This window comes from Trachypithecus francoisi, unplaced genomic scaffold, assembly GCF_009764315.1.
Source record: "Trachypithecus francoisi isolate TF-2019V2 unplaced genomic scaffold, Tfra_2.0 Lachesis_group5, whole genome shotgun sequence".
Classification (NCBI taxonomy): Eukaryota; Metazoa; Chordata; class Mammalia; order Primates; family Cercopithecidae; genus Trachypithecus; species Trachypithecus francoisi.
The window spans coordinates 31,723,798-31,749,262 of record NW_022681470.1 but is presented as its reverse complement, the minus strand read 5'-3'; the positions used below and the strand labels follow the sequence as shown (position 1 = coordinate 31,749,262).

General features: G+C 39.8%; 2 protein-coding genes, 1 long non-coding RNA gene and 1 other non-coding gene across 6 annotated transcripts in view; 1 reads left to right on the top strand and 3 right to left on the bottom strand.

Annotated features, from left to right (window-relative positions):
* Nucleotides 1-1,317: 1,317 nt before the first annotated feature.
* CACYBP (calcyclin binding protein) lies at nucleotides 1,318-13,852 on the bottom strand. Of its 3 annotated transcripts, none has more exons than XM_033198688.1 (6): nucleotides 12,510-13,852; nucleotides 7,248-7,467; nucleotides 5,244-5,340; nucleotides 4,897-4,996; nucleotides 3,389-3,486; nucleotides 1,318-2,202 (listed from the first exon to the last, which is right to left on the bottom strand). In XM_033198688.1, exons 2-6 carry the CDS (start codon nucleotides 7,351-7,353, stop codon nucleotides 2,046-2,048), a joined length of 558 nt encoding a protein of 185 aa, XP_033054579.1. In that variant the 5' UTR covers nucleotides 7,354-7,467; nucleotides 12,510-13,852; the 3' UTR covers nucleotides 1,318-2,045. The 3 variants fall into 3 exon arrangements, with proteins under 3 accessions (XP_033054579.1, XP_033054577.1, XP_033054580.1); XM_033198686.1 differs by lacking the exon at nucleotides 12,510-13,852 and adding an exon at nucleotides 12,004-12,462; XM_033198689.1 differs by lacking the exon at nucleotides 12,510-13,852 and adding an exon at nucleotides 10,192-10,240.
* LOC117075898 lies at nucleotides 12,840-17,208 on the top strand. The gene is made up of 2 exons (XR_004434171.1): nucleotides 12,840-15,098; nucleotides 15,405-17,208. It is a non-coding gene; the product is annotated as an uncharacterized LOC117075898 (long non-coding RNA).
* LOC117076990 lies at nucleotides 15,914-16,019 on the bottom strand. Its single transcript, XR_004434594.1, has one exon. It is a non-coding gene; the product is annotated as a U6 spliceosomal RNA (small nuclear RNA).
* An 87-nt stretch (nucleotides 17,209-17,295) lies between the features above and the next one.
* The window catches only part of RABGAP1L (RAB GTPase activating protein 1 like), a 799,508-nt gene continuing 791,338 nt past the window's right edge, over nucleotides 17,296-25,465 (bottom strand). Inside the window, 2 exon segments of the mRNA XM_033198684.1 lie at nucleotides 17,296-22,655; nucleotides 23,683-23,880. Coding sequence (XP_033054575.1) covers nucleotides 22,503-22,655; nucleotides 23,683-23,880 — 351 coding nt within the window. The 3' untranslated portion in view covers nucleotides 17,296-22,502.

Genomic DNA, 25,465 nt, shown 5'->3' with positions numbered 1-25,465 from the left:
TGAGTGTTAACCAGAGTTTTACTTTTTCATTCCATTCCCAGGTATGTGTCCTTATTTCTCCACAGCCTCAACACTCAATACATTTGTTTTTAAACTTTTTCCAGTGAAAGGTAAAAAGAAACTGTGGTTTATTCTCTTCTGAACAAGGTGAGCATCTTTACAGGTTAAAGATCATTTACATTTCTTTTTGTATGAAGTATTCTTAATTATTGGAATCCTCTCAATACATTGTTTGCTTTGGGTTGTGGTGGGGTTTTTCTTGTCCTATAAACATTTTTATGTAGTTAAAACTGATCAAGTTTTGTTTCTTCTAGGTTTTAAGTCACATATAATGATGTAGTTTTGCCCCATTTTCTTCTAGTATTTGTATGCTTTCATTTTTTTGTTTTTTGAGATGGAGTCTGGCTGTATTGGCCAGGCTGGAGTGCAGTGACCTGATCTCAGCTCACTGCAAGCTCCACCTCCCGGGCTTATGCCATTCTCCTGCCTCAGCCTCCCGAGTAGCTGGGATTACAGACGCCCACAACCTCTCCTGGCTAGTTTTTTGTATTTTTTAGTAGAGACACGGTTTCACCGTGTTAGCCAGTATGGTCTCGATCTCCTGATCTCGTGATCCGCCCGTCTCGGCCTCCCAAAGTGCTGGGATTACAGGCTTGAGCCACCGCACCCGGCCCATATGCTTTCATTTTTACAATTAGATCTTCAGTCTGCTTGGAATGTATCTATATGCCTATTTTCAGTTATCTTACTATCATTAAAAACCCATCTTTATCCCACTTTTACCATATTCTGTAACTTTCATATGCATTGTGTCTGCTATTCTGTTCATGTATCAGCACCAATTACAGAGGCATAATGTGTTTCAGTAATTACTTACAGCTATCCTATACATAAGCTGTTTCTGCATTGTAAGTCCTACCACTTTTTCCAAATTCCCATATTAATTGTAGCTTTAGTTTACCCTTCTGGATTTTTCCTGTGTGTCTAATGGCTTTTTTTTTTTTTTAAATGAGACAGGCTCTCAATCTGTTACCCAAGCTGGAGTACAGTGGCATGATCATAGCTCACTGCAGCCTTAAACTCCTGGGTTCAAGTGATCCTCCAGCCTTAGCTTCCTGAGTAGCTGGGATTATGGGCACCAGCCTCCATGCCTGGCTTCAATTGCTTTCTCTGATCTAACTGTGTTGGTTAATACCTCCAGTAAAATATAGTAATGGAGATCACAGGCACCGGTCCTTCAGGGGCAATAGGAATAATTCCTACTAGAAGCCTGATTTTTCTGACATACTCCTAGACAAATAAATCATAAAACTGTTCTAATGAAGAAAAACTTCACTTTATTGAGCATAGGAATAGACGGGCTTTCAGATTATTTTTTGCTTTATGGTTATTACTTTCATAAACCATCTGATCCACAGCAAAACTAATTGGTACCATACAAAGATGCGTGTCTATTACTGTCATGTTTAGATTTAGTTTCTATTCTATATTCATTGACAAACATATTTCAATCTAGATAGAAACACCTGTGATTGAATTAATGCATGGTAATGCATGGCACACACATTGCTTAAGGTGGTAATAAGGGGTCAGATGCTCTACAGCAACCTTCAAGCACAGGTACCGATCTGCATTTTATGCAAAACTTCAGGTTTTACTCAATTTTTACACTGGTGGAAGCTGATGTCAGTAACTTAAAGGCAAGCAAATACTTCTCCAATTCTTAGCTGAACAAAAAATACACACAATGTAGCGTTTTTATTGGGCAAGACTTGCTTTTTATATTTCACATGAGAATGCAATTATAACCCTTCCTTGAACAAAATGACCAGGGTACTAATAAAACCATCTTTGCAGGAGTGTTTAATAAGCATATTTTATTTAAATAAATCCTCCAGTAGGAAATGGAGAATTCACTGCCTTTACTTAGAAGGCTATGTAAATAGCTATCTGTCAAATTTATATATGCAGCTCACCAATAGTCCCTTACTGGAAACATCAGTATTTCCACATCACATCACAGTTCCCAAAAGGACCTTAAAGTCTCAAAATTCCATGTCTCCTTTGGCTTGCTTCTCTCTTGATTCCACCCATGCTTTATTAATTGTTCTCTTCATATCATCATCTCCATCTTCATAAATTTTCTTTAGAACATTCATCAATCCCTCACTAGGATCTGTTTCAGTGTCATAGGAGGGCTTCCTTTAAAAAGAAAACATATACAACAATGGAGAAATGAAGGCACGGGGGAAGATACTATAATTCAGGTTGTTAACACTGGCAGGAAGTAGAGGGATAAGAGGGAAGGCAGTGTATCCAAAGAGATTCACAATCAAAACGGCACGCCTAAGTTCATCTTAATGAAAACAACACCTACCAAGCATGTACACACTTGGTGCATGAAAGAGGTCATCAAAATAGTAAGGGGCCATTTTTAGGCACAGGGATTTCCCATGATTTTTTTTTTTTTTTTAGACAGTCTTGCTCTGTCACCCAGGCTGGAGTGCAGTGGTGCAATCTTGGCTCACTGCAACCTCCGCCTCCCAGATTCAAGCAATTCTGTCTGCCTCAGCATCCCAAGTAGCTGGGATTACAGGCACGTGCCACCATGCTCAGCTAATTTTTGTATTTTTAGTAGAGATGGAGTTTCACCATGTCAGCCAAGCTGGTTTCAAACTCCTGACCTCAGGTGATCCACCACCTCGGCCTCCCAAAATGCTAGGATTACAGGCATGAGCCACCCCGCCTGGCCTCATTTTTAACAGGTAAAATAAGTAAGGATTTGATTTTCTAACTTTTCATTTTTTAAAAGCATGTTTCCTCATAATTTGGAAAAAAAAAATTGATGGAAAATCACAAACATTACACATGGATATACCCTGAAGCTCATGTATTTTATAATTAGAAAAGCTCTCCTCTTAAGCCTGAGATACACAGATCGGGACCTGAGTCTTGAATTAGTACCTCTAGAAGATGAACTGACCTAGAATGCAAGTATCATTGAATAAACATTTTTAAAAGGTCATTATTAAGAAGGATAAAAATATTTTATCTTTTTCACGTTAAACCAGTGACAATGAAAACAACTACGTATCACAAACATCTGAGAAATTTAAAACATACAGGGGTATCTGAGCCTCTCTCGAACTACTGAAACAGAGTATCTGGGAATGGGCACAGTATTTGTATAGAAGTGCCTAGGGTTAAGAACCACACTAAAGAGCCAACTGTTAACTACAAGACCTTAAAAAGCAACTGGCTGGACGTGCCCTCTTCAGGTAGTTTCTGACGGTTGAAAGCAGAAATATATTATCCATAAAGACAAACTTAAAAATCCATGATCTCAAACAATACACTAGAATTCTTTAAAAAATGAAAGTAGACTCACTCTTTTTCTTTGCACTCTTTTTCAACCTGGGTCAGGTAATCCCACCTTGTGTTTTCCACTTTCTTTCTACACAGTATAAGAACTGTATCAGTCTTGACCTGGAAGAAAAGCGGGAAAACAAATACAGCTTAGAAGACATGAAGATAAGCATGAATATTTAGAAAACAATTATTTAATTAATCAAGTTCCTAGTATGTATAGACTTATTTGGGGTGCTAGAAATACTTGTATGAATAGGCCAAAATCTGAACATTCATGGCGTGAAAAGAACATAAATAAGTAAAACTTGAATACCGTCATATCCTAGAAAGTGCTGGCAAGACAAAGCAGGTGTTAATGGGGGTGGGAGCAGGAACTTCATTAGGAAGGCCTCCCTGAGGCAAAATCTGAGCTGAAGCCTAAGGTCAGGAGAAGGCAGTTGGCAGAGCCATGTAGACTGGCTCCAAGGTGGGATGATCTTGGTGTGTTTGAGGAGCAGGAGGAGTGGCTGGATTTTAGTGACAAAGAGATAGTAATATAATAAGAGGGGTCGAGGATAGGCAAGAAACCAAGTCACATAAGGCAGTATGGAGCAAGGTGAGGCATTTGGAAAGTGTGAAAGAAGGGCAACGTACAGGTCTTTAAACAATGATCAATACGACTTCTAGGGATCTTTTGGTACTCTATGTACGGGACTAGTGGATGCAGAAGGGTGCAGGAAGACAGTGAATCCAACTATACTTGAGTATCACCTGTAAGCTGTTAATTATGTATTATAAAAACAGATGGCAGAATGGCATGTCTATATACCTAATGCATTAAACTTCATTTATTCAAATTAGGCAGAAAAGAGGGACTATCTGATTTAGTAAAAATTATAAAGGGTAGTTTTTAAAAGACAGTTTCCTTATTTTTATAGCTGCTTCTAACTCCAAGGAGGCTAAGTGCTTAAGACCTCCTTTTATGTATAGGAGTATTATGCACAATGCTAACACTACCATTAATTTAAGCACTTTACATATGGTATTGCACTTCAGTGTATCATTTCAACTTTGCGAAATAAATTATTATGATTGCATAAATGCAGAAACTGAGGCACAGAGTGATTAAGCTGCCAAAAGTCACAAATAATAAGCAGTAAACCTGGCATAAAACTCAAGTCTCACTCTTAACTACCTTCAAACGTTTTACTTCCTTCCTGATCTTAATGGAATCTTCTTACAATAGCCTATTCTTCTACAAAAGGAGTTGGCAAATGTTCTCTGTCAAGGACCACACAGTAAATATTTAGGTTTCATTTAGGGCCTTATGTGGTCTGCTGCAGCCACTTAATTCTGCCATTGTAGCACAAAAGCAGCCACAAACAACACACAAACAAAGAAGCCTGGCTATGTCCCAATAAAACATTCACAAAACAGGCAGTGGTCCCTGTTACAGGACAAATTCATTCCAGTTCATCTCAATTCTAAATCAGCTAGGTTCAATCTGGTAAGGTTTCAGAATATTACGACCAAAAAAAGCACACTCACTTTTTTTGAACTGCCTTCCACAGAGATGGGTTTCAAGAGATTGTTCACAATCATGGAGTAACTCTTCCCATTTAGATTTTTTACCAAAAGATCAAACGACCTGCAACACAATGGTGAAGACATCATCTTTCTAGTTCTATCTTACTCCGTAAGAGTGGAAAAAAAGCTGCTGGCTTTATTTCAGGGTGTGCATTTGGCCAGTTAATGCTCACCTCTTGAAAGTAATTGTAAAGGATAATTAATTCTAAGTTTAAGAAGAATTTTAAAAACTGCTAAGAAAAAGTCTCAAGATAAGGCAATGTTGACTGTTAATGATCACCGTCTTTCCCAACATAATGAGAACTCACCTCTCTGTGAAATGCACCTGCACATTCTCAGTGGGAACTTGATGCACTCCACTTAAGGTAATGTAGATTTTCACAAACTTATCTGACTGATCCCATCCTGGCAACGACAACAAAAGATGGGACATAGGTAAGTCTCTGAAACTATCTCTAGAACAGCAAACGCACATGGCTCATAACTCAGGAAAGTAAAATTATGAAAATCCAGTCATACAAAAATTTGAAACCCAAGAAATTTTCTAGGTTGAGAAATGGAGCCTCAAAGCAGTTAAGTACTCTACCCAAAGTTAGGCATCTAACAAGTGATAGAATTCAGATTCAAATCCAGGTTTCTGAATACAAAGCCTATGCTCTTTTTGTCCCTCAGAATAAAAATATGATCACTAAATACATTCTTTAAGATTAGTTCATTTACTGCTTTTATGGAAACAGTTTTGTCCTACATCTAAATATCAGTAGCTCTCCACTAAGCTGGATGGCTAAGTATCAATACTGTCTAATTCCATAACCATTTCTACTTCTCTAAGTAGTATAACAAACGGAATCCTAGCGCTCTTAATTCCTTTCCAGGGCAAAGCAGAATGTAAATGACTCCAATTCTTCATCCAAATCTGACAAACCTACTGGTATCTATTAAATGCCATTTCAGTATGTATTATCAAACTACCAGCAAGTCTCTAACCTAGAAGAACTCTGTCAACATACAAGACATATACACTTCACAAAATACCATCATATTTGTAGAAAATAAAAAACAAAAAAGCATCTTCTGTTTATCAAGAATATATACATACATATCCCTGACTCTTCCTCACTTAGTCCTATGGAATAGAAACATGCCCCATCCTCCATGACGTGTTTTCACACTGCATGCCTGTATCAAAACATCTCATGTACCCCATAAATACATACACCTACTATATACCCACGAAAATTAAAAAGAAACATAGTGTTGATCAAAAAAATGCCCTAGAGGGTTCCAGAGAACTTCATTTATTAATAGTTTCTTCCCAGTCAGTACATCCTCCGGATTGACAAGTTTCTCCCTCAGCACAAATCTATGTTCCTGGTTAAAATGCCATAATCCTAAACATCTTCAGACCAGTTTCCCATACTCAACTGAGTACACGGTGCAATTTCATATAGTACTATATAGTACATCTCTTAAGCACGACATACACATGCTTTTCACTATAACAATACTCAAAATAGATCATGCCTTCCAAGTCTCTATTCATGTCCTCTGCTCATGCTGTTCCCTTTTTGACTTGCTGAACATACAACTCACCCTTCACACTCAAATCTCTCTAATTCTCCCTGTTCTTCACCTCCAGAATTATTTCCTCAGCTATGTTACCTATTATGTGCTAGACATTATTAGCACAAAGAAAAACCAGACTGTCCTTGCTCCAGTGAGAGCTCATCACTCTCATTGAAGTTGCACTGCCGCTAAAACAAAAAAACTATATACACCATTGAAGGAAAACAGTTTTTGCTCATACTGTTTTGCTAATACATTGTTATGTTAGGAGTTATACGTCTATGTCCCAACCACACCATGAGAAAGGATTGGGTCTTTGTCACTGTTGTGTATCCGTAAGTCTAAGCACAATAGTGATATACATTAGGTGCTCAAAAATATTTCCTGAATTTAACTGGATTCCTCTCCTCAGTTAATTGTAGTGGTTGGCAGAGTGAAACATAAAACATGATTAAATACCACCACCACCACCAAAGCAGTACCTCATATATACTGAATAATTTCAGAATAAATTCCTTCCTTGTTGCTACTCCTCATCTTTGTAGTAAATCACCTTACTCTTGTTAACAGCTTCTAGAATGTATCCTTTCCTATTTAAAGAAAGTTTTATTAAATAAAAATTGATGGGTCTTCCTCCAAGCCACCAAAAACACAGACTCAAAACTCATTTAAAGATGAATTTGTTAGATCACTATGAGGAATAGGTTGCTCGGAGGCAAAACTGGCTATAGGGAAGCATGTCATACCATAATTACTGATTTTCACTGTATAGCCTGTTGTAATGGGAGCAACCACAGCAGCTGGTTTTTCATTATCAAGAAGTTCTGCTTTCTTCTGTGATTTCTGTTGCATCTTGTTCTTGATTTCTGTCTCAATCTTGGACTTTTCAGCTGTAAGGGCATCACGTACTCTTTTCCTGGTAGCCTTTTCCAGCAATACCTTTACCTCTTCTAGATCTTTCTGTAGCTGTGTTAAGACAAAAAATAAGTTAGCTATGATCAATAAGGAAATGGCTTGATATTGTGCTTATCACTCTTTTCAACTTGCTGAAATAAGCACTAAGAATTAAGAGGTTCATCTAAATTTTCTAGGATTGAGTTGCAACTTCAGTTCTTCCCTCTGGCTTATTAACTGTAATTAACTCAAGCTTCCTTTTTTTTCCAAAAGGAAAACTTTGAACAATCTTGAACAAACAATAAATAGGTAATCAAACCCAAATTTTCCAGTTTATATTTGCTTTAAAATATTTACAAGAAACATCTGCGACTTAAAAAGTAAAACAAAGACTTTTTTTTTTTGACAAGGGATTCATAGATTTCCTTTAACATCTAATCCGAGTGTCATTAGATGTTAGACACTTTTAAAATATTTAAGAGATGAGAGAACACGCAGTGACCATGGCAAAATGCTATATGGCAAACTTTACTGAGGTAATGAATGCTCCATTTTCTGTCACTGATTGCTCTTCACTGATCTTCCCACCTCAAATACCTCAAATTTAAAAAGTCTGAATTTTTAAGACAAAAATTTTTTTTTTTTTTTTGAGACGGAGTCTCGCTCTGTCGCCCAGGCTGGAGTGCAGTGGCCGGATCTCAGCTCACTGCCAGCTCTGCCTCCTGGGTTTATGCCATTCTCCTGCCTCAGCCTCCCGAAGACAAAATATTTTAAAAAAAACAAACAAACAAAACCAAATTTCTGCTTTTGAGGAAAAGTCTTGCTCTGAAGCTGGGTCAGTCTTACAGTCAGAAGTGTAGGAGTTGGTTGCATAGAAGGTGACAAAAGACCCAAAATGCAACATACTCTTGGAAATTATCTTTTGAAAAAGCCACCACGTTCTCATTTTCTTCTCATGCCAATCCATCATCTAGTAAAGTCTACTTTTTACTTTCTAGAGATAGAGGCAACATTTTATGAAATTCAAGAAGACAATGTTAGAAAATTATTGAGCCTAAGTTTTTTTCCCCCAATTACCCTCTGGCATACTGCAAATACACAAGATCTTTCCAAACAGCTGTTTCACTTCTTACAGTAACTTTACACTCTAGCTTGATACTGGCAACTTGACCAAAAAAATCTTGTGTCACAGCTTGATTATATCAAAAGCTCAATTTAAAAGTCTTTTGGTGCTTTATAACTCAGAATATCAGACGCACAACAGAGTCTGAAAGCCTTTGTTTCTCAATAGCCTTATGAAATGCAATAAGAGAACTAATTCTTTTCTTTTACTACAAGTCTTTTATTATCTCATTTAACTCAGATGCCCTAGTTTTGCCTATCTGTAACAGATGACATGGTATAAAAAGTTCAACTCTGGCCCCATGCAGTGGCTCACACCTGTAGTCCCGGCACTTTGGGAGGCCAAACGGGTGGATCACTTGAGGTTAGGGGTTCGAGACCAACCTGACCAACATGGCAAAAGCCTGTCTCTACTTAAAATTCAAAAATTAGGCAGCCATGGTGCCATGTGCCTGTAATCCCAGCTACTCAGGAAGCTGAGGCAGGAGAATTGCTTGAACCCGGGAGGCAGAGGTTGCAGTGACCCAAGATCGCGCCATTGCACTCCAGCCTGGGCAACAAGAGCAAAACTCAGTATCAAAAAACAAAAAAGTTCAACTCTGCCCAACCCTCTTGTCCACACTCTCCCCTTCCAAGAACAGCTCATATTACTATGACAAAAACTCTTGCAAACTCGTCTTTTGAGCATAGAACCAAGATGTTTCAGTTCAAAATAATACTTTTATTTTAATGGTTTCAAAAAAAAACGCTGATTCTACAACTCCTAATTCATAAAATACTGAAATATAAAATGAAATAAGTCTAAGCACGAGGTTTTGCTTTTTGACTGAAATAGGAATGCTTTAGCAGAAAAAGAAAAGTAATTCAAATTAGGCAAGGGATTCCCCCAATGGCTGAATTCCCAAGCCCTCTTTTATTGCCAGTTTTGGCTCTAAATTACTCTTTTCATTATAAAGTATCCACTGAAAAAACTTAAAACTGAGACATTTCCTCAGTTCTGTTGTCGGCAGACTTGAAACCAGCAAAGATCTGCTTTTTCTGCACAAATACTTTAAGATGTCCTAGATAGTTTCTATTTTTTTTACATGATAATTAAATTATCATGTAATTTTCCTCGCCTTCTTGGCATGTATTTGTTTTAAGTATACAAAAATTTTATTTCCCTTTTATCCCTACCCATAACGCATTCAAGCTCTATCTTCCTATTTCCTAATTTTTCACTAGGAGGCATTAACACCAATGTGCCTCAAAAATGGGCAAAGGAATTCAACACACGTTTCTCCAAAGATACAGAAATGGACACCAAGAACATTAAAGATGCTCAACATCTTCATCATTGGGTAAACGCATATCAAATTCCCAAGATACCACTTCACACCCAGCAGGATGGTGTTATAAACCAAAAAAGAAAAATAGAACTCAAATGTTGATAAGGATGTGGAGAAACTGGAAGCTTCAAACACTTCTTGTGGGAATATGATGCAACCACTCTGGAAATAGTTATCTAACAGTTTCTCAAAAAGTTACCATATGAACCAGTAATTCCACTCCTAGATATATACCCCAGAGAACTGAAAACACATCCACACAAAAAACTTGTACACAGCACTCGCAGCAGTATTATTTTTATGTTAGTCAGGAAGTGGAAATAAGCCAGGGCGCCATGGCTCACACCTGTAATTCCAGCACTTTCAGAGGCCGAGGCGGGCGGGCAGATCACTTGAGATCAGGAGTTCGAGACCAGCCTGGCCAGCGTGGTGAAACCCCGTCGCTACTAAAAACACAAAAATTAGCCGGGCATGGTGGCGCGCGCCTGTAATCCCAGCTACTCAGGAGGCTGAGGCAGGAGAATCCTTTGAACCCGGGAGACGAAGATTGCAGTGAGCCGAGACTGCGCCACTGCACTTCAGCCTGGGCGACAGAGCGAGACTCCATCTCAAAAAAAGAAGTGGAAATAAATGTCCATAAACGGATGAAAGGATACACACAATGTACCATACGCATATAATAGAATATTATTTAGCCATAAAGAGCATGTGTACTAATACACACTACACCATGGATGAACCTGAAAATGTTAGTGCTAAGTTGAAGGAGCCAAAAAACAAAAGGCCACATACAGCGTGACTCCACTGATATGAAATGCCTAGAATAGGCAAATTCACAGAAAGTATAAGATGAATAGTTGTCAGGGGCTGAGGGGGGAATGGGAAGCAATTGTTTAAAAGACACTAAATGGTTTCTTTTTGGAGTGATGAAAATGTTCTGAAACTAGACAGTGGTGATGGCTGCGCTACACTGAATATACTTAAAACAAAATACCTGAATTATACACTTTAAAATGGTTAAAAACTTGAATTTTATCTCAAACAAAACAAAAATGAAGTGCCCTTAAATGTCTACTTCTAAGTACCTAAACTGAGAACATTCTCTACTCTCAAGAGGACTAATACTGAGCTATCCACCTGCATGACTGTGAAGTTCTCTCCTAGGGGCACATGTACCCAAGACCTACCTTAAAAGACTTGTCACAAGATACCTAGATTAAGACTAGAACACACAAATCTCATAGTTTTTCCTCATTTAAAGAAAAGATTTTGAGTTAAAAAAAAAAAAAAAAAAGGCTTGGGATTTCCCACTACTTGTTTTCATAAAGCAAATCTAGTTAATGCACACCCAACACTTAACTGTGAATAACTGTCCCGTCTTCACCTCCCACTTAGGCCAGGAAATGAGCAATACAAGTACTATCATTCCCATTTTCTAACTGAGCAAACTAAGTCTCCATAAAATTTAATTCTCCAACGTTCAGAGTTTACGGAGCTTTAACACAGGCCATTGGGTTTCTTACTATTAATTACAACTAACTTTCCAAGTTATTTATTTTAAAAATCACATACAGCAGATTGCTATTTGCCAATCACTGGCTGATACACCTAGAAATCATACTTTTCAACAACCCTATGAAATGGATGCTATTGCGACACCGAAAAGCTAAATAACTTGCCCAGAGTAACACAGCTCCTCGTGTGTAGAGAAAACATGACTAAGAGAATTCAAGTGCTAGCACCGAAAACTTCTCATCCTCCAACCGCCCTCTACCATAAACGACACTCATGTTTGCACCCAGCTTTGCTTGAATGAAGCTTCCTGTCTTCTGTCTGGAAAACCAGCGCAGAAAGGGCCTGAGGAACACGCGCAGGGGGCCGCTCGCTCAGACCCACTCCCCGCATCGCCTGCACGGAGAATCGCCGCACACCCCTGCTCCGGCCCGGCAGGCGGGTGGGGTGCGAGGCCGAGGTGAAGAGCGGGGAGCCGACCGCGCAGGAAGGGGCGAGTGAGGCGTCCCAGGGAAGGCGGCGAGCCGACTGCCGCGGCACCGGGTCGCCGCAGGGCGGCTCAGCCCACGGAAACAGCGGTGGGGCGGGAGGCTGGCGCTGCAGCTCCAGCCGGGGAGCATGAGGAAGATGGGGACAAACCACTTACCTCTTCTGAAGCCATGGGAGGCTGGATCAGGCCGAAGGCCCGAGCTGCAGCCGCGCAGAGGAGGGAACAGGAAACGTCACGCCAAGCCCTCAAACCGAGCGCAGACGCCCACTCGCACGAGTCGCGGCGCCGCAGCCCGCGCGCACACCGACCCTGCGCGAGATCGCGGCCCGCCTCCCGCACGCGACGGATCTGGAACCTTCGCGAGGCCGCCGCCGCCACCGCCCACCGCGAGCACGCTCCACCCGCCAAGCCTGGCCCCACCCCTCCCCGCCTCGCAGAGTCTGGCCCCGCCCCTCCCCACCCCGCCCCGCCGAGTCTGGCTCCGCCCGCCTGGCGAATCTCCTAGCAACGCTCAAGTCTCGCGAGCGAACCGGCAGTCCGAGAAGAGTAATGTCTTCCTCTCCGCCCCGACAACTTTATGTATTGTAATTTGACCGCGCTAGGCCAGGCTGCGCAGTCGCAGCTTGGAACGGCTGCCTTAACTCACCCCGGAAATAACATACCAATTTTCGGAGTCCAAGTCGGAAGTTGAGTAGAGAGTCACCTGCTTCCGTCCGCTCTAGGACACCAGACACACCAGGCAGCCATGTTGTGTAAGGCTAGTCTCTCAGCCTCCGCGAGAAGGCAAAAAATGGGGAGAAGGAGCAGCCTGATTATGTTCAAACGAGAAAGAATGGATATGTTAAGCGTGGAGGACTCCTAATGGTAGCGGTTTGATTTTCAGTGAGTCGGCCGCAGTGGAGACGTCACCGCGGTCTATCCGCTCCGACCTGGTGACGTCATCACTGGCCGCGGTAGGAGGTGGAGCTGCGTTGGCCAGGTGACCCGGCCCCGTGGCGGAAGCCCAGGTCAAGGCCCTAATCAAAGGGCCGGTGTTTGGCCCCATTTTCAGACCCTCCCTTCTGTTCTGTCGTGGACTGTTGAAGCATAATTTCCTGGTGCTTTCGCCCCTTTCACCTACCATTTCAAGAGTCCGTAGCTCTCGCCTGGGTTTGGATTCGGTATAAGTGAGCCTGTTTACCATCAAAGAAAATGGTGAAATGTCTTCTGGGAACAATGTTCTCTTCTGGTTCTAACGCTGCCCCTCGGCGAGACCCCAGAGAAGCCTAGTTTTCAGGTTATTCTAGTCCTTGGCAGGCTCAAGATGTCAACAACACGGTTGGAAACAACCCCTGAGAGATCACATAGCCCGCGCTCGGCTTTATTGATCGTCCAAGGCGGCGACCCCTGAGAGGTCACTTAGCGAGCACTCAGCTTTATAGATCGCCCAAGGCAGCGATTAGAATCAGCAACTAGGAGAGGAAAAAAAAGCTCTTAGCAAAATGGAGGCTGACCATTATCTGTAATAAAGAATCGGAAGTCCAGTAAAAAAATAAATTACCCAAGCGCAACATGCGTGGATTTCACACAAAAAATGACATTAAGGGAAAGAAGCCAGACACAGAAGAGTTCATATTGTGTGGTTCCATTTAAATGAAGTCTGAAAACTAGCCCATGGTGTTAATGAGCATAGTGGGAAGGACAATGACATGGAAGAGCCACCAGGGGGCTTTTGAGGTTCCGGTGATGTTACTTGATTTAGACACTGATTATAGATAGGTGGGTTCACTTTAGAAATTAAGTTGTAAACGTATTTTTATGTACGTAGTTTCTTCTATAGATTATACTTGAGGCCCGCGCGGGGTGGGGGGGGAATTTGCCAAGGTAATAGAAATATTACACCCATACATACAATTGTCAAAGTTCATGGGATGAACTCCTAAGAGCTGTGTATTTTATCGTATTTTTTTAAAGTGGCCAACCAATAGCCTGGAATTATTAAGTACATAATTAAATAAAAACAAATATCGCACTGTACCGTGTGAAAGCTTGACCTAATGCAGTGAACAGTCACCTCATTCTCTTAATTGCTCAGGCTAAGGAGTCACAGGTGAGTTTTCTATCTCAGGCCTTAACATCTTATCATATAGCAAGCCTTACTGGCTTAATCTTCAAAATATGTAGCGAATTAAACGACTTCTCACAACCTCTGCTTCTACCACCTGACGAGGTTTGGGGCATGCTACCCACAAATATGGCACCTAGATGTATTGAATACTTTAAACTGAAGGAATTTGAGAAAGAACATATGCAGGAATGTCTCTAACTTTCTTGCACCCTTCTGCCCTGAAGCAGGACGTAATACCCTCATGTGAGAGTTGCCCTGTCTATACCTAGAATAAAAGTAATATCTTTATCTCTGACAACACAGGAACGTAGAGATGAACCTGAACATCAGGCCTTGCTAAGTTTCCCCCAGTTTATTACCCTTAGATCACAGTCTTTTAGCCTAGCCCCATCACATTTTCCCACAATTCTTCATTCTTCTTCAAACCTACTCTAAAGAACACTAAGGTTAACTATTTATTTGGGTCTTCATTTCTTTATGAAGTTTCCATGTTATGTAAAACTAACAATATTTATGCTTTTCTATTGTTAATTTGTCTTTTGTTACAGCATCCCAAGCCAATGAGCCTAAAATGGGTAGAAGGAAAAGATACTTCTTACCCTACACACCCAGGTCCAAGCCATCATTATTTTGTCTGAAATTTTAGCTTCCTAACTGGTTTCTCTGCTTCCCCATTGTGCCTTTAGAGTTAGTTTTCCACAGAGCAGCTTGCAATATATTTTCAGATCATTATATCCCTTTGCTTAAAAACCTCTAACAGCTTCCTATTAGGCTTAGAATAAAGTACAAACTCCTTACTGTGAACTTGAGTGTTTTACGTATCTTATCTCACCTTTATGAGCTTGACGTCAGAACCCATCTCTCACCACTCTTCCTTCCCCCTTCCCTAATTTAAACAGTCTGGCATTTTTCTTATTCATTGAACCCACTGGGTTTGCTCTTGCCTCCAAGTGTGTACCCAGCTTTCTCTCCACTTGTAATCATCTTCCTCCAGTTCATCACACAGATCATTTCTTCACTCTATTTAGGTCTTTCAGAAGTAACACTAAGGGAGGCTTTTCCAGACAATATTATGCAAATATAAATGGACATGTGATAAATACTTTATTCAACTCATTGGTTGAGAGTGTATTTGAGTAGCCAGGTTTTTTTTTTTTTTTGAGACGGAGTCTCGCTCTGTCGCCCAAGCTGGAGTGCAGTGGCCGGATCTCAGCTCACTGCAATCTCCGCCTCCCGGGTTCACGCCATTCTCCTGCCTCAGCCTCCTGAGTAGCTGGGACTACAGGCGCCCGCCACCTCGCCCGGCTAGTTTTTTGTACTTTTTAGTAGAGACGGGGTTTCACCGTGTTAGCCAGGATGGTCTCGATCTCCTGACCTTGTGATCCGCCCGTCTCGGCCTCCCAAAGTGCTGGGATTACAGGCTTGAGCCACCGCGCCCGGCCGTAGCCAGGTATTTCTAGGCAATTTAACAATGTAATGTTAGTATAAGGTGGGAAGGTTAGATACAAACCTGTTAATGTGTCACAGGGTAATAAACTATAACTTTTGGTGTTATCTGTTCCACTGGAAAGGAAGTAGGGATTTGCATTCTTATTGGGCAGAAATCTAGAAGTTACTGTATAGATTCAGTATAGGACTTTTAAATCAATAGTAAACAATGAACAAAGTACAATCCCCTAATCCTTGGTTTGACACTGAAAGGACATGCCACTCACCTTTTTGCCTTGTTTCCAAAGTTTGGAATAATTTTCTTTTCAAAATGAAATTATTTCTCATTCAGTTGTCCTATTGCAGGCAGCCTTTCTGCTTCCCCCAGTTATTGTACCTGTCAAGCTTACTCCTGATTTCCTAACTGCCAAATTCAATGGATATTTTTAATTTTTAATTTTTTTTGCTATGACTTATACTGTTTTCTTGGGGCTTGTCAGCAGATAAAGAAATGACCTTCTGGGGACTGTGCAAAATATGGAATGCTTAATTAACTTGTGTGTCATTCTTGAGCAGGGGACATGCCAATCTTCTCTGTCGATTACAGTTTTAGTGTATATGCTGTTGAAGTGAGCACTTCTGAGTAATTTTTATGTAAAATTTCACATTGTTTAAAATACCAGAGGGGGCCAGACATGGTGGCTGATGCCTGTAATCCCAGCACTTTGGGAGGCTGAGGCAAGTGGATTGCTTGAACTCAGGAGTTTGAGACCAGCCTGGCCACATGGCAAAACCTTGTCTCTGTAAAAAATAGAAATATTAGCCAGGCTTGGTGGTGCTTGCCTGTAGTCCCAGCTACTTGGGAGGCTGAAGTGGGAGGCACTTGAGCCTGGGAGGTGGAGATTGCAGTGAACTGAGATCATGCCACTGCATTCCAGCCTGGGTGACAGAGCAAGACCATCTCAGAAAACAAACAGAAAACACCACATGGCCAAACGAAAGATGTCTGTGGTCTGATTTTGGACCAAAATCTGTAATCTTACAGTCTTTTATTATTTTTTAATACATGCCGAATTCCAAGAGGAGCTGACCAATCTCTTGGTATTTCACTTGGGTTCCGTGGATTCCCAGAACAAAATGCAAGTGCAAATGAGATATGATTGGGATTCTCTGCACACAATCTCCACTTTCATAAGTGCCTCTGAAGTTTAGTTTGAATTATATATCTCCTACCTTGCTGTACCTTAAAGGACTAACAGCAGCTACCTGACCCAGGATTAGCCAATCATATTTTCTTCCAGAATTTGTGATTGGAACAATTGAGATGGCAGTCTTCTGCTGGTTGAAGAGAGGATATGTAAACTTGGTAGCTGTGTACTTAGAAGCGGAGAAAGCCTGTTTTCAGAGAGAAGAATGAAGCAGGTAAGTGTCATCTGGAAGGACAAGCAGAAGCACAATTATGGGAACAATTGCTTTCAGGGTCCTGATAGCATTCCAGCCCCTTGTCCTAATGCCAGTTCAGGCCCAAGTGTTTGGCCTTTGGTATGATACAGATATCCTATTTCCTTTTGGTTAATTGCCTCTTAAAATTACTATTATTAAGCTAGCTTGCAAGGATTTCTGTTACTTGGAATCAAGGAACCTCAGTAGAGAGGAAAATAAGGCACTTTGTGGTGGTGCTGCACAGGATATCATTTTTGCAGGGTATAGTTTTCTAAGTTGACTGGAGTCTAGTGTCAGGTGTAAGAAGTGTTACATAAACATTGGGTTCAAATGAGTCAGAATAAAGTCAACTAAAAAAATTAAAAAGACATACATGGACTTCAGAACAAATGTTTATTACTGCTTAATGGGGCCAAAGGGGCAACACAAAGCATTGAAAACATCACTGGCTCACAAAAACAGTCACCTTGTTACCTTCTCAGTTGCATTTGTTTATTTCACAAGGCTTCATTCACACATAAAAACAAAATACTAATCCAATTCAAGTTCATAACAATTATAAAAGTAAACATTTGTTGGGACAATGTACAATAAATTGCACTTTTTAGACAAGCATTACATTTACATTTATAGAGTGTACTATACATAATACATGGAATTATGGAAACATCTAATTGGTCATCGTTTATAGAGGAAGAGGCTGATCACTAACTTTTTTGTAGTTAATTAGTACTGTTCAGACTAATCAACTCCTTTATTCTAGAACCTGTTTTCATTAGAGATGCCATGGACAAAATAATAGAATTCATAAAAATAGATAATTCAGAATCTCTACTACCTCCTCTGCAAGGGAAAGGTAGGAGTTGGAAAGAAAGAAGTGGGGCTGACTGAGAAACTTGTGTCCCTCATTTGAACTAAGGATCCATGCATTATGCAAAATACCAAAAATAGAGAAACTGATACAAAAGGCTTTTAGGACATCTTGGATCTGGGACCATCTCCAGCCTTATTCTTGTGCTTTCATGACACCAGAGTCTCTCGATGCATTTATATTCTCACAATTCAGTCCATATATTTTATCCCATATATAATATATAGTTATTAAAAGTTATACAGTTTAATGGAAAAGATTTTACATGTTAACCAATTGCCAGTGAAAAAGGAAAATAACTTAAAATGTTCACTTTCTACTCAATGATTCTTTTTTCTTAAGCTTTTCAGAATACCACTAATGACAAACCAGAGATGGAGATAGGAAGAATGGGATATATTAATGAAATGTTTTTATAGCAGGCAGCAAATTCAGGTGGAGATAAGCTTGACATATTGTAGTCTTCTAGATGCAAACTGAGAAAGGAATGCCAGAGAGCTGATTGCACTCACTAAAATCTATATGTCCACTGTTCTCATTACAACTCAAGATCAGCATCTCTATTGAGGAGCAACCAAGGTTGAAGTCCTCATTTTGGTCACTTTTGAAAGATAAAGAATTTGCTAAGGTAAAGGGCTTTGCCTGTGTTAAATGGAAGCCACTATGAGAGAGGAAGTATGTGTTGGGACAGTTCTAGTTCAGTGTGACTATCAGCATGGTAACGAGAAAGAGTTTCATATCTGGTGGTAGGAAACAGGCTGCAGAGCTGTGGTCTGGCCTTCTGGCTTTCATCATTATTTCTTGAAATCTCAATGTGTATTTGGTTGTGTGGTACCCAGGGAAAAAAAAGAAGCAGAGATACTCTATATAAAATTCTTCCAATTAAACACACATACAAACCTAATAGTGTTTAAATTATACAACAGAATTTCTTCACTCTCTCACTTGTAATTGGAGCAAAGAAGTCAGTATTTTGGAGTGTTTTCAAGGGCAAGTTATATAATATAATCATCTTGCTAATCAAGTAAAAGTATTCTTTCCCAGAAGATGAAACAAAACCAAGACATTTAATTTTTAAAAAGTTTTTTTTCCCCCTTCAAGGGGCCCCCTACTAATCAGGCAGCTACCTAAGTGTTTGATGCAAAGGGTTGGTGGAAGAGTTAGTAGACTGATTTCAGCGAAAGTAAAAGAAGGCTTAAACCCCTACATCAGTTACACATGTGATTCTCCTTCTGGGTGACTGGCTGACTCCTTTAAGGATCTAACTCTATCTCCTCTGCCCAAATCTGTGTTGTTTTCTCTTGGTTTTCTCACTTCAGCTGGGAAATACAGCAACTAACTATTAACTGGAAAAAATTTTAAGAAAATGGAGCAGGCATTGGAGAAAAATAAATATTAATACACCCTAGAAAAAAATGAAACAAGATACATAGTATTAAATATCCCCACATCCATACAAAGGTCGCTTTTCTACTTTACTCAGGACATTTCAGAAAGCCAATGAAGAAGAAAGTACTAATTTAACAGCTGGGAGAGGGGCAGGAGAAGACACCGGTTGAATGGCATTCCTATTAATGTTCCTGATAGGCACTCATAAACAGAACATTAAGTAACTGAGAATTTCTTTGCATTAAATTATATGTAACTATATAACCAAATTTTGACATGGTTCAGGATGTGGGAAGCTAGCAAACATATGCACTGCAAAATCCAGCTTGGTTTCTTTCAGATTTAAAGAATGTGTTAAGATTCTCAAGATATAAAAGCTGATGAACTGAATTATGAAGTTGAATTTCATTCATTCATTTTTTTCTACAGAATTTAATGAAAATAGAAATGATCAATTCTTAGATATTACAAATACTAGATTTTCAGAGGAATGTTTTATACAGAGCACATCCTAGGAAAGGATGAAAAACACTAGAATATTTTGAAACTTTCCTGGATATTTGGCTGGTTCATCTCTTCTACATGAAATTCAATAGAAGAGATGCAATTCTCAAATATATCTCAAAATAAGTGAAATTAAAACTAGTAGTTAACTTCATGCTGGGATGCATGAGTTTTCAAACAATAGACAGTGAAGGACATATTGTCTGGAATATTGCTATTATAACATATTGTATGAACAATCATATCACATACCAAATTCTGAATTTTCTTTGTTTCTAGTCTTTACTATTGCTGCTGACTCAAAGGCATGGCAGTGAGGGAGAGTTTAGGCTTATGGTACCAACAGGCATATCCAAGTATGATATGGGGCTGGAGAATAAAAAAAAAACAACTATGTATTGCCCTTACAATCTTTTGAAAGAGCTAAAAGAAAACTCAAAAGATGGACTTATCAAACTTGAGAGGTATGTACCTTGTGATTTTTCTTTTTTGAGACAGAATTTTGCTCTTGTTGCCCAGCCTGGAGTGCAATGGCGTAATCTTGGCCCACTACAACCTCTGCCTCCTGGATTCAAGCAATTCTCCTGCCTCCACCTCCCAAATAAGCTGGGATTACAGGTGCCCGCCACCACACCCGGCTAATTTTTGTATTTTTAGTAGAGACAGGGTTTCACCATGTTGGCCAGGCTGGCCTCAAACTCGTGACCTTAGGTGATCCACTCACCTTGGCCTCCCAAAGTGCTGGGATTACAGACGTGAGCCACCATGCTTGGCTGGGGGAGGATTTTTCTCTTCAAAAGGAAAGGGACTATGAAGTTGAACAAGGTCTCCAGATAAGGGATTAACCTAGAGCCATTATGTTTCTCCCTCACCTACTATTATTTAAAGAAAATTATGCACTTTAGGCATTCTGTGGAATGTACTTATTTTTGTAAGTTGAAACAAGCTCTGTACAGAACTATGAAATTCACAACACAAAAGAGCATCTTTAATTTAGCTGGCCATTTGATAAGGCAACTGCACAGGGCTTCTTGGAATCAAAGCGTAAAGTACCAGTAAAGCTAACAGCCTATACTAAATGATTTACAAAAACAAGTGCCAAGATAACATTTTCTAGCTACTATATTTTACAAAAAAAAAAAAAAAATTAGCTTCTCCAGACCACCATGTAGAGAATATTAAAGTCAACATAGACCCCTGGAATGCTGGGTTATGTTCCTTTTTGGTAAGAAAATAAATTTTGTAATGAAAGATGTCAGAACAACAAAAGATTTATGTAAGAAAAGTATTATCTGATGAGTATAACATAATAATCACATCAGTTTTATGGGCTGTAGATAATATAAACATAGAAAAAGGGGATTTCACTTTTTAGAACATAAAAGATCATTTTAGAGGAAAAGATCCACCGTGAGCAACTTGGTGTATCCTCCTGGGGTGGAGATGGCTCTTATTTGATTTTTCTAAGGGTGTGTTACTTTTAATTGCAACATATGGCACAGATGAAAATCATTCTGGCACTACAGAGTTTAAGATTCTTTGCAAATAATATGTTCAACAACGAGGCCAATGATGTATATCAACAAATGTTATTGTACATATCTAATAGTAGTTTGGTTAGTGTGAAAGGAACAGAGGCCTCCAAAATAGTTTATAAAATAAAAATAGTTTTGCTCTTATCAAATAATTTCCTGCAAGGACTATTTTTATAGGCATGTTAAATATAATTGAAAAAATATTTCCACTAATTTTTAAACAATAGCTTTACCTTTCCATGAGATAAGTATTTCTGTAAAGGTTTTATATTCAATCAAAAATGTTACAAATGCATTTGTATCTCTTTATGGGTAGGAAGGACACATTTTCAAGGAACTACAGAAATCGGAAAAAGTTGCCCAACATTAAGCTAAGATGATGTGAGCCTGACCTCTATTTCCCATTTCAATACTATGTCCTTTAACAAAGTTACAGTCTTGTTAGTGTTTCCTTAGCAAGTATATATCAACGTCAAATGAAATACCCTGTCCCTGGCTCTGTTTTCCACTCTATTCAGCACAATGGCTGAACCTGGGACTTTTTAGGCGTCTCTGGTAAAGGCTCCCTAAGTCTGCAAGGCTCAATATCCACCTTTTACTTTATAAGTGCCAGAAGTCACATCTGTGTCCATACTTAGGCATACTTAGGAACTCATAAGTCCCATGTGGAGTTCTTAAAAGGATGTGTTAGAATATCACAGCCCAAATGATCCTAACTTACACTTATTAAAATCTCAGTTCCTTTTACCTAATGTATAATCTGAATAGCCCATCTATTCCTGGCACTTCATTTCCAGATAATGAAAGTAAACCAATGATTGCTGATTGGTTCTTTCCTTTGGACAGGATTATCACTCCCCTGGGAATCAGGCTCAGGAGGAAACCTGAGAGTGGTCATGCCTGGCCCCACAGTGTGCTTTATCTGAATAAATCCTGAAAAGCTAAGAGGTTTAGGTTTCAATATTTTTTTTCCTGTGACAAAGATCTTCCTATCACTTCACTTCAACCTTGGAATAACAGATGTCTCCATTTTTACGTAAGATAAAAATAATTATGAATAATTAGTTCTAAATAAAAGAACATTAGTTCTGAATTACTTATTTCCAACTAAACATCAGGCAAACAAAATAATGTGTTAATACTATGATGGATCTGAACATGGCCTTCCATGAAGAAGCTGGAAAATAGGTATTCAACATAGAACAGGTCAGTTTAAATAACATCCCTTTGAAAAATGTCATACAAGAAAGAGAGCTACTGAAAGATTCTGGCTTGTTTTCTGGCCTCCTTGACTTTCCTTCAAAGGGACACCAGGAAGAATCCTCCCAGATTTCCACTGTTTTGAACATTGTGCTCTTGTGCTTGGGTAAGGCTGGAACTATGTGCTTTCCTTGGGTGGCTGGGTGACCGGCGCTGGCTGCAATGGCTGGGTGCCCGTGGCCGTTTTGATAGAGTTCAGGGTTTTGCTAAACCAAGAGTTTTTTGCAGCTTGGATTTCATTCATAAGGGCTCCTCTCTGATGTTCAAGTTCCTAATTAAAGCAAGAAAATAATCTGAGTTAAATAAATGTTTTCTTCTTGCCAATAAATAAATACATTCATTAATTAATTTTTAAAAATGTGCAGCTTTTTGGAGTCTCAAGGTATGTGCTACCAATTTTCCTCCCACAAAACCCAGGAGAGATTGAATTGGTTAGTACAAGGATAAAGTTAAGAGCTAAAAGATTTATCAAAAAACTGGAATCTGTACTTTCTCTCAACAGAGAAAGAAAACCTCATTTTATTCTTTTTTTCCCTGCAAGTTAGGTCCAAATTTAGGTTTAGGTTGCAACCCAAGATAACAGGTTTAAAAACCACAAATAAATGTAAACATATGGATGAATTTTTACTGATAGTATAAGCATGAATGAATTCCAGTTCCAAAGACATAGGCTTTGCCCTAAGAATGTCCAGGTTCAGAGCACACACATGGTGGAAGCTGGCTGGTGTAGTGGAGGCTGGCGACATGGCAGCCATGGTGCTGGTAGGGATCACTGGGAAAATGAAATGAAGAAGAGTCTATCAGAAGCCAGGACTATTTCTAATTATATTATGCTCCAATATGGAGAAAGATAATGGGGAAAGGGGTTTGACAAAATGAGCTAAAGATAAAAAGAAGCTCCAAAGAAAAGAACAGGTGTCAGCCAATGTGTGGCTCTCAGGGTAGACACAGCAGAGGGGGTTTGGTTTTTCATTTTCAGGATCAGCCACTGAAGTGACCACATTCTGTGAGAAAGGATGTAAGCAAAAAATCTCAGAGTAAAAAAAAAAAAGCATACGCTTAATTAAGTTCTCATAAGATATACTTTTAATTATTAAAATTTCATTTAAAATTATGTATTTGTTTATATCAGTGTTAAGAATACATGATATAAAATGTGATTATGCAGGACACATTAGCAGACAGAAAACGTATTCGTCATGCAATTCTGACCTAGATAGGTATATTCTGAAGTACCAGAGTATCTTGGACCATTAATTGTTTATTCTTTCTTCCTGTTCTTTTATCAAATCACCAACCTGAATTTTACATTTGGCCTCCACCAACTGCAGTTTGGTTTGTGCCAGTTCCAGTTCCATCTCTCTCAGCTGCTTCTTAAGTGAGTCTTTCTCATCGTCCGTTTCAATTCCCTGGTCCTCTCTGCTTGTGGCTGCTAGTTTCAAAGCACCCTCCTTGCTGAAAATGTCACTGCAGTGTTTGCATGCCATCATCTTACCCTAAAGTATCCAAAAGAGATAACCAACATCAAACTGTATTCCATAAGCTAAATCACTTTCTGAAACAATATATAACTTTTTTAGATGCTGTTTATTGTCATGAATGCAGGCCCATTTCTGAAGGTTATTTTTCTTGTGCTGCAATCAAAATCATTAGTCAGCCCGAACCCAACTATCCAAGACGGGTGCTCCTTTTTCCTGAAGTATCTCTAGAAATACCCTAGAAATAGAAAGTATTGTAGCATCTCTTTGAAATCTGTTCTAGAAATTTTATGCTATCATTATTCTTACTAGATGCCAAGCACCACACCAAATGCTTTACTTGTAGTATTTCACTAATCCTAGAGCAACTGTATAAGTAAGCACTATCATCATCCTCATTTCATAAAGAAAGAAACTCAGAGTTTAAAGAACTTGCCTATAGTAGACTGAGGACAGTCATCATGACTAACCTAAATCTACCCTTGCAACAAAGCACATGTTCTGTTGTTGAGTTTTAAGCAAAGAGGACCCCTATTGTTTAAAGTAATAAAAGTAACTCTGGCCTGGCACAGTGGCTCATGCCTGTAATCCCAGCACTTTGAGAGGCTGAGGCGGGCGGATCACAAAGTCAGGAGATTGAGACCAGCCTGGCTAACATGGTGAAACCCCATCTCTACTAAAAATACAAAAAATTAGCCAGGTGTGGTAGCATGCGCCTATAGTCCCAGCTACTCGGGAAGCTGAGGCAGGAGAATCACTTGAACCCGGGAGGTGGAGGTTGCAGTGAGCTGAGATTGCACTACTGCACTCCAGCCTGGGCGACAGAATGAGACTCCATCTAAAAAAAAAAAAAAAAAAAGTAACTACCACATGCCCAGATTGCCAGTTGGGCACATAGCACTGAACAACAGCAACTGTTTTCTAGACAATAGTGCTGTTGTTTTCTTCAAGTATTTTAAAAAATAATTCAGTAGAGGTAAAAGATACTACACGCTATTTCTACTTTGATGCCCTACTGCTACAACAAGCTCCATGTGTCCATCACCATGCCCATCCTCCTCTCTTCACACACAAAAAGCAACTCTCCACAACACTTCTGTGCCACTGGGCACGTCTCCACCATTTGGGCCTGAAGACTTTGGATCATCTTTTCATTAGCTTCTCTTTCATCCCATGTCCAGCTGACCATTAATTTCTTCCTCTTGGGCTGGGTGCGGTGGCTCACGCCTCTAATACCAGAACTTTGGGAGGCCGAGGTGAGTGGATCACAAGGTCGAGATCCAGACCATCCTGGACAACATGGTGAAACCCCGGCTCTACTAAAACTACAAAAATTAGCTGGGCATGATGGTGCACACCTATAGTCCCAACTACTTGGGAGGCTGAGGCAGGAGAATCGTGTAAACCCAGGAGGCGAGAATTGCAGTGAGCCGAGATTGCGCCACTGCACACAACCTGGCGACAGAGCAAGACTCCGTCTCAAAAAGAAAAAAAAAAAAAAAATTTTCTCCTCTGACATGTCTGAGCTCTTGCCATTCCAGGCCGAATCCCTAAGGGTCACCTTCTCAGTACTCACTGGCTTCCTTCTCATCCCATCCATAAT